Genomic DNA, 9,230 nt, shown 5'->3' with positions numbered 1-9,230 from the left:
CTTCCCAACAATAACACAAAACAACTTAAAAACTTCCTCAAGAACAAATCAACTTATCACCCGAAAATCGGCTAACTCCAAAAACTTCTAAACTCCACAAAACTCAACAAACAGCCACCATACACATACACAACCTAAAGCTTTGATACCAAATGATCCCATGAAAACTCAACAAAATATCACATACATGAATCGGCCAAAGCAAGACTCTTCACAACCTTCATTCACGTTTCAACTATCTAAGGTATTTCAACTCCAAAATCATGCAAACACAAAAGACATTCAATCAGATTTGAACAACACTAACTATCACTAGAAATTCGGCCAAGGTAAGATGAGACACAAGGGCACTTACTTGAATGAAAAAAAAATGGATACAGACAAGAAGAATCTTCAAGGATAAAGGATCTCTTCACCAACTTGAAGTTGAATCACCTCCAAATCCCTTGTCAATACTTGGATAAAGATTTCAAAGTAAAAGGAAAATCATTCCTCTCAAGTGTTTAATTTCTATTTCATTGTTCAACCTTACAAAATGAGAGAGGCTTATAGTAGCATTACAAGGGTTATTAACTACTTAAGTAAAATAAATATACCACCTAGGATAATTAACTAAACGTGACAATATTTAATTAAATCCTACTAATAAGAGTGCATGAGTTTGGGCCTTGGAATTCATTGAAGTGACCTAAAAAAGAAATAACATGGGAATGCTCTTTGGGCTTGGATAATAGGCTGTTTTGGACCTCTTGAATGCTTGGGCATTTTCTTTGTTGGACTTGGACTTCACTTGAAGAATTTGTGCTTGAATGGGCTTGGGCTGAAATATCTCCTTTATGCATATGGGCTGAGTTGTTTTCTTGCATAATTTGGGCTAATTCTTCTCCTTGAGCTTGAGCTGAATCTGACTTGCCTTCTTGGACAACTTGGGCTAGCTTTCTTTCTTGGGCTTGGACTGAATTATAATTCTTGTAATCCACATGTCATGTACCAAGTGTTTTAGGATTTGGATTGGCTTTTTTTTGTTTAACAGAATTTGCAAGTGTGTTATGACTTGTAATTTCATTTCCACTAAGTTCACAAGTGTTTAAGACTTGTAAACGGATCAGTTAGTTAGAACAATAGCTCTATAACACGAAACACAGTTACAAAACTGTGGCCTTACGCCCCTGCAGTAATGGCACATCAACGTACTCACCTAAATTACAGAGATTCTAAATATATTCTTGTTTAATATGTCAAATTCTGGTTAACTATACCTGTTTCCTCCATGTTTCAACACTGAATGCTTCAATTCTTGCATCTGAATTTTCAAGGCCATTCAATACTTAAAACACTTACATTATTCATCAATCACTTGGCAGGAAGGACATAGGCGTAGACAGCGAAAAAGGCTTGAACCATGGTGAGTAAAAGGAGTATGAGAGCCGCCACGGCTGACATGAATGACCACGGAGTGTCAAAATAAGTATGCTTAAAACTTGCCCATCTAACATACCAATTGTTCCTGTAATGCTCATTCACACCTTCAAACAATTCTGACAAATAGTTTCTCTGTATGTCAAATGCCACATCCTTCCCAACATTGTTGAAGAATCGAGCCACTTCCTCATCGGTCCCGAAGTAGTTTTCGATGATCTTCTGATCGCTTAAGAACCCTGCGTCGCCGGGCGTGTTAATGAGACAACCCATCAAGGTTGCATAAGTTGTGATGTGCTTTGTGCAGTAACGGTAACACTGTTCATAAGCAACGCAATTAAGGAAAACAGAGCTGGTAAAATCATCTATTGTTAATGGTGGGATTTCAAGGACTCCATTTCTGAAGTCAATGTCCAAGAAGCTGCTGGTCTTCCTTGGCTTGAACTCAATGCCAGCTAGATGCAGCTTTTTGGCGGACGGGATCAAATGAAGGAATGGACTAATCTCTCTTGTTGTTTCTTGGGACGAATTTATAAAGCTCAAACGAAATAAATCTAACAAATGTTTTGCTGTAAGATTGTAGTATTGCTCCAGGACTTCAACATCTCTTTGCACCATATAATTGAAAAATTCCAGGGCGAGTTTGGCCAAAGTCGGAGGATTGTTTCTTCTTGAACCCAATACAGTAAGCTCGAACAAAGCCTCAAGAACAAAATACGGAATTTGGTTCTCAAGCCTGAGAAAATCCCGAGTGAAAAAAGGAAAAACCCATGACATAGTAAAAATTGGGTCGTCAAGATTACCTTGTACTAACTTTCCGACTATGGAGAAAAGCTCAATAACAAAACATCCGTCAAGAACCATCATTTCAATGAGTTCACAGCTCTTGATTTGAATAGTCTCCGAATAACACTCTCTTATCTGTTGCTCCATTGATTTTATGACCGCATACAAGTCCTTGAATTCAACTCCATGGTTTCTTGTTCGGTTGAGCATAGCGCCAAGATATTTCCATTTGTGTTCTTGGATCATCTTCAGGTGTTCTTTGCCGTGGTGATAAGGGCCCATGGAGACTATACGGGGTTGATAAGCCTTCTTGTTGATTTCAACCAAGCTCTGAGGGACTCTGAAGATGCAACAAGATTTCTTACCAGCTAATTTGCTTAATAACCGAGGACTTTGATTGACTTTTACTTCCATTGACGCCAACCATTCTCTCTCGTCTTCCATGACTCTGATATCTTGATAAGATTGTCCTCCATTTTCACCATCTTCATTGCGGAGGACATTCATTTCTGTTTTCATTTGTGTTTCTTTTAACAATCTAGAAAATCTGTTGAGGTTTGTGTTTTCAACACATTGCCAAGAAAATTAGTATATTATTCCTAAAATTGGATCTTGTGTTGACTGACTTTCACAGTAACAGTTGATCGGGAAGAATTATACATTTCCCTTCTATTATATTGCGTACGTTGCTTTTGAAAGAGATGGATGGAGTAAATTCTTACGCTCAAATTAAAGTGAAAGACCACTAGCTGGCTCCCATATGTGCCAAATAATTGTCCTTTTTTTAATTGACAGCAGATTCAATTAATTTTTTTTTTTTTTAATGCATCACCATCTACAGTGTATAAGACTCATTCAAAGAATATATTAAAATGCCACTATTATCCAAAAGCCTAATGGCCGACTGGGTAAGACAATTTTAATCATGTATGGATTAGGATTACTAGGAAATTGCTCTAAGATCCAACCAATTACTTTGATTTCATAATGTGACATATATTTTCCTACAATATCAATCTATTTAACTCCTTAGTAATTGTAGATGAATATTGTCCGTCTCTTCCATTCTTTGGCCAACTTTTGATGCTCACAAAAGTAATTTAATAATTGGAGGAAATTGCAAAAACCTTGATTGATAAACCCTTCATTAAAAGGCAGCCAATCATTTTATGATATTAAAAAGAGTAATAATAAACCCACAAATTTTTTATACAAACTTTATCTAACAAACTTATGTGGCAAAAAATAATTAGGTGAATTTAAATTTAAAATAAACTTTCACACAATCATCTTTTACCAAGTAAGTTTATATAAAAAGATTATGGGTGTAGTATTATTGTATTGGAAAGATCTCATACATGAAACTACATATGGTGAGAATTTGAAGTCGTTTCTTATTCTTAACCTGAGTGGTGGGAAGTCTTTTGATATGTTGATTGGTGGTGGACAATTGACATATGGGTAGAGATTTTTGCTACCTATCACTCCTATATCATATCTGTTATGCCTGGGAAATCAAGGGCTGACGTGGGAAATCACGTGATGAAGTGTGACCTGCTCCCGTCAGAACGGTAAGCGGACGTCAGACCTACAAGACATCGTGGAGCTCCCACGTGTCCATTCCCTGCTCCAAATCACGTGAAATCAGCTTGGAAGGAGGATAATGTGACATAAAGCCGGATTTAGTCCTGACATTCACACCAACCCATGGATTTAATGATGATTACTTGCATTCATCTCGCTATAAAAAGAGGAAGACCCCTTCATTAAGGGGGATTCGGCTATTTTTTGCACTCTGAACTAACTCTCTCTCTCTCTTGTAAACTTTGTATTTATTTTTCCTAATCATTTGTAAGTCAGTCCGCTGTTGCGACCTGATCCACAATACTAATACAAATCAGTGGACGTAGGACTTGCTACCTTAGCATCCGAACCACTTTAAAAAGCTCTCATTGCATTTATTCTACATTCTGTCCATAATCACGTGTGTCTCTTGACCAATCAACGTAATGCACGTGTCGATTAGTTGGTGTTAAATTCCCGCATCAATAGTTTGGCGCTAGAAGGAGGGCCCAGATTTAGTGTTCATCCTTCATCAGGAGAATCCCTAACCTACTGGTCCTACAGCAGCAAATGGCCCGCCAATCTGAACCTGAGCAAGCCAACTAGCGCGCTGAGGGAGTCCCCCTGACCCAAGGGGATACCTCTTCCAGAATACTTTCAGTTCCGCAAAATGCTGCGGTAGATATCCTAGCAGCTTCGCAGCTCGACCCCGCCATCAGAAGCTACCTGGAGAGGTTCGACAACACCCTCCAAACAGTCAACCAAAGGCTGGACCGTTTGGACCAAGGCGTGCCATCCAAAATAGTTGGGGCGGTACAACCGCCAAAAACGCCTACAGGTCGCGCGAAAGCGCGGCAAGAGGAAATAGCCCATGCCGCGAGCACTGCAACGCGTAGACGTAAGGGTAAGCAAGTGGTAAAAAGCAAGCCTACGGGCTCCAAAGGGCCAGCGAACACAAGCCATGCCCCAAGCAGGGTGCTAGCAAAGCTGAGACTCAGCGAAAAAGTGAATCACGAGCTGTCCCACGCCACGTCGCAGATGAACCCAAGCAAAAGTGCCAAGCAGGACGATTCTTATCACCGCCAGCAGAGCAATCCCCGATCGCTATCATGCGGGTGGTCCCCACACCTCGCGAGGCGGTCCATACCACTGCGAGGGTCGTGAAAATACCCCGCACCATCCATCGCCTTCACACGCCTCTAGTCAGCGTGTGCCGAGAGAGGTCGAAAATGCCAGCCGAGGCGAAGAGGAGTCCAACCTCCAGACTTTCCTGAACCGTAATCGCGAAGGCCGGACTCGTATGGGTGAAAGCAATCCCCAATTGGCTCCGTTACCACAAATTGAGGAGCTGCAGCGAGCTCTGGACAGGCTGAGAGAGCAGCAAAATGAGCAGTCCCAGGTCGCCTCTGCATCCCCTTTCTCTCCCGAAGTGCTAGCTGCTCCACTCCTACCAGGGTTCAGAATGCCCGACATGCGGCCGTTTGATGGGAACCATGACCCGCATGATCATTTGTATGAGTTCAACGACCTGATGGAGCGCCACCAGGTTGCGGATATTGCAAAATGCCATTGTTTGGCCGTGACGCTGACTTCTCATGCCAAACGGTGGTTAAGGTCGCTCCCAGCGGGATCAATCAGTTCGTGGCCTCAGATGAGCACGACGTTCCTACGTCATTTCTAAGCAAATCGAAAATTTTTGATGCCTTTGAGCTATCGCAGCAACATAAGGCAAGAAAGGGACGAATCCCTACAATCCTACATCGACCAACTCGTGGATGCCACCTCGGGGCACGAGCTGCTAAGTTTCATGGACGCATACTCGGGATACAATCAAATCCTGATTTATGGGCCAGACGAGGAGCATATGTCCTTCATTATAGACCGGGGGCTCTATTGTTACAAAGTTATACCTTTCGGCCTCAAGAATGCTGGCGCGACCTACCAGAGGTTGGTTAACCGAATGTTCTCCGACCAGATCGAAAAAACAATGGAGGTCTATGTGGATGACGTGCTGGTCAAATCCCAGGTCGCTTCAGAACACATCGCACATCTCGCTGAGATGTTTAACATCCTTCGGCTGTACAGAATGAAGCTGAATCCTCTCAAGTGTTCATTCAGAGTATCGTTAGGAAAGTTCCTGGGGTACATAGTTAATCAGCGAGGGATAGAAATAAACCCCAAGAAGATTCAAGCTCTGCTCGATATGGAAAGCCCGACCAGCTAAAAACAGGTCATGAGTCTAAATGGGCGAATCGCGGCACTTAGTCGCTTCATATCGAGGCTAACTGACCGCTGCTTGCCATTTTTCAATGTTCTGAAGGCTAATAAGAAATTCGAATGGACTCCCGAATGCGAACAGGCGTTCCAGAGTATAAAAGAACAACTAGGGAAGCCACCTCTCCTCTCTAAGCCTCTTCCGCAAGAAATCCTGCTCCTCTATTTGTCCGTCTTTCAGTTCGCAGTCAGTGCAGCTCTAGTACGGGAGGAGGAAGAGGCACAATGGCCAGTATACTATGCGAGCAAGTGCCTGTCGGATGCCGAGATGCGGTACCCGGAAATGGAACGATTAGCCTATGCTCTACTGATCACGTCCAGAAAGTTGCGACCTTACTTCCACGCCCATACGATCCATGTAATGACTAATTACCCCCTCATACAGGTCCTTCAGAAACCAGAAGCCTCGGGTAAACTGCTCAAGTGGGCCATGGAATTAAGCCAGTTCGACCAGAAGTACAAGCCCAGATCGACCATCAAAGGGCAAGCTGTTGCCAACTTCATCTCAGAATTTTCCTATCTCCCAAGCGAGCAACAGCCTAGCGAAGTCATGCAGGAAAGTATTCAGAACCTATCGACCTGGAACCTCTACGTCGACGGGTCATGGAACAGAAAAAGAGCCAGTGTGGGTCTTCTCCTTTTAAGCCCCGAGGGGGCTCGAATTCATGATATTCTCCGGTTCGAGTTTAAAGCGACCAACAATGAGGCTGAGTACGAAGCCCTGCTCGCCGGGTTGCGACTTGCCAAAGAAATGAGCGCAACCGCGATTAGTGTCTACAGTGACTCCATGCTGGTCGTCAACCAAATTTTAGGGGAATATCAAGCAAAGGAAGAAAACATGGTTCGCTATCTGAAAGAAGCTAAGGCCGCCCTTGGGTCATTCGAACACTTTGAAATCACTCAGATTCCCAGAGATATCAATTCTATAATGGACGCCCTAGCAAAGATAGCCTCATCGTTGGATTCAGAAGCTCCAGATAACATTCCTGTTCAGCTCGTCGATGCTCCAACTATCAGCTCAACCGAACAGGTTGTAAATGTGGCTCAATCGGACTCCTGGATGACTCCCATTTTCCAGTACCTCAAGGATGGGACCTTGCCAAACGACAAGGTCGAGGCAAGGGTCCTACAAGCAAGATCTGCTTGTTACACACTCATCGGGGACCAGTTGTACAGGAGAGGATTCAGTGCCCCTCTCCTCCAATGTGTAACCACTGAAGAAGCAGACTACGTCATGAGAGAAATTCACGAAGGGATCTGCGATAATCACACAGCTGCTCGATCTCTTACAAACAAGGTTGTTCGTCAGGGGTATTATTGGCCCCAGATCTAAGAAGATACGCACAATTTTGTCAAGAAATGTGGCAAGTGTCAACGGTTCGCGAGCATTCCGTGAGCCCCCTCTCACGAGCTGATAACGATGTCTAGCCCCTGGCCATTTTCCATGTGGGGGATCGACCTTATTGGTCCCACGCCAGTCGGAAAAGAAGGAGTCAAGTATGCCGTGGTCGCGGTAGATTATTTCACAAAATGGGTGGAAGCTGAACCGCTAGCCGCGATCATAACCAGAAAGCTGAAAGACTTCGTTTTCAAGAACATAGTGTGCCACTACGGAATTCCTCACACCCTCATTTCGGATAATCGAAAGCTATTCGACAACGAGGAGTTCAAGCACTTCTGCGACAAGCTGGGCATTCATAAAAAATTTGCCTTAGTCGCCAGACCACAAGCAAATGGCCAAGTTGAAGCTGTCAACAAGGCCATCAAGCACACTCTAAAGGCCAAACTTGGGGCAGCCAAGGGAAATTGGGCCGACGATCTCCCCGAAGTCTTGTGGGTATACAGGACAACTCCAAGAACCTCTACCTCAGAGACCCCCTTTTCTCTAGCCTATGGCTGCGAAGCAATGATTCCTGTGGAGGTGGGAACTGGTTCTCTTTGGAGAGACTTGTACGATGAGGTTGAAAATGAAGCACTTATGAGGGCAAGTCTGGATCTTGTTGAAGAGCACCGCAGCAAGGCTTCGCTAAGGATAGCGGCCTACCAGCAACGTGCGAAGAGGTTCTTCGATTCAAAGGTCAAGCGAAGAGACTTCCAGGTCGGAGACCTTGTGCTAAAAGAAGTTCTCCTTGGAACCAGGGAGCCAAGTGCGGGGGCACTAGGACCTAACTGGGAAGGCCCGTACCAGGTCAACAAGGTGATCAGACCGGGGACTTACCATCTCAAAAGGTTGAACGGTTCCAAAGTACCCCGAGCTTGGAATGCCGAGCACCTCCGGCCATACTATCAGTAATCCCAAGCTCAGCTCTCATTATAAATTAGTTTTTGATTTTGTTAGTTCCCTTTTTGTTGTAAAGTATTATTCTGTTCACTGGAAACAGTTCGCATTTATTCTGTTCACTTGTAACGATTCACATGTAATATCACCTATGTAAAACAAACTGAATTGTAAACTGCGCAAATATATAATTAAGTGAACAGAAATGGAAGGCAAAATGTATTTCATGTACAAAAGTTAAGACCCTATTAATTCCTATGGAGTCAGTCTCATCGCATTATGTCTGGTCGGTGGGGGGATCCTTCAAAGCAAGACCCGAACTCCTTGCCTGATCGGGTCCTCGGGCGGCCATTGCTACTTGATCATCTTCCTCCGCCAAGATCCGCAAGGTCTCTTGCCACCCCTCTGGGAGGTCAGAAATATCCAGATCTGGATTCTTTGGTCGCAGGGTATAAATGGACCCGATCGCCCAGTCGACGGCCTTATCCTCAATCTCCTCTGACTGGATCTACATTTCTTCAGTCAGGGAAGCAATTTTTCCCCGACTCTCCTGGAGTTCGGCCTCAAGAGCTAGCCTTTACTTTTTGGAGGCCTCCCTTTCTTGTTCTGCTCGCTGAGCCCGTATGGAGGTCGTCTGGAGCTCCTGACCCTTCTCTCTGACCTCCTTAGAGAGCCTAGCGGTTGTCCTCTGAAGCTCTTTTACTTCCTCTGCACATCGTTCAAGCTCCGCCTTTTGGAAGTCAACTGTCCGCATAGCGGCCTCCTTTTGGTTCAAGTACCTGTTCGCCGTATCAAATGCTTGCGTTCTTTCCGCTTCGACGGTCTCCAGTGTAACGCCCCACTTGAGGTACGTAGTTGTTGTTTCTTCTTTTGCTCTTATTTGAGTTGGTTTCTTGGTAATATTGTTTGA

At 44.1% G+C, this 9,230-nt stretch overlaps 1 protein-coding gene across 1 annotated transcript; it reads right to left on the bottom strand.

Moving 5' to 3' along the window:
* Positions 1–497: 497 nt before the first annotated feature.
* Positions 498–2,830, bottom strand: LOC116129045 (UPF0481 protein At3g47200-like). Its single transcript, XM_031414790.1, has one exon. The coding sequence runs from the start codon at positions 2,722–2,724 to the stop codon at positions 1,354–1,356; it is 1,371 nt and encodes a 456-aa protein (XP_031270650.1). The 5' UTR covers positions 2,725–2,830; the 3' UTR covers positions 498–1,353.
* Between the last annotated feature and the right edge of the window lie 6,400 nt (positions 2,831–9,230).

This window comes from Pistacia vera, unplaced genomic scaffold (assembly GCF_008641045.1).
Source record: "Pistacia vera cultivar Batoury unplaced genomic scaffold, PisVer_v2 Contig206, whole genome shotgun sequence".
Classification (NCBI taxonomy): domain Eukaryota; kingdom Viridiplantae; phylum Streptophyta; class Magnoliopsida; order Sapindales; family Anacardiaceae; genus Pistacia; species Pistacia vera.
This window is presented reverse-complemented; position numbering and strand designations above follow the sequence as displayed.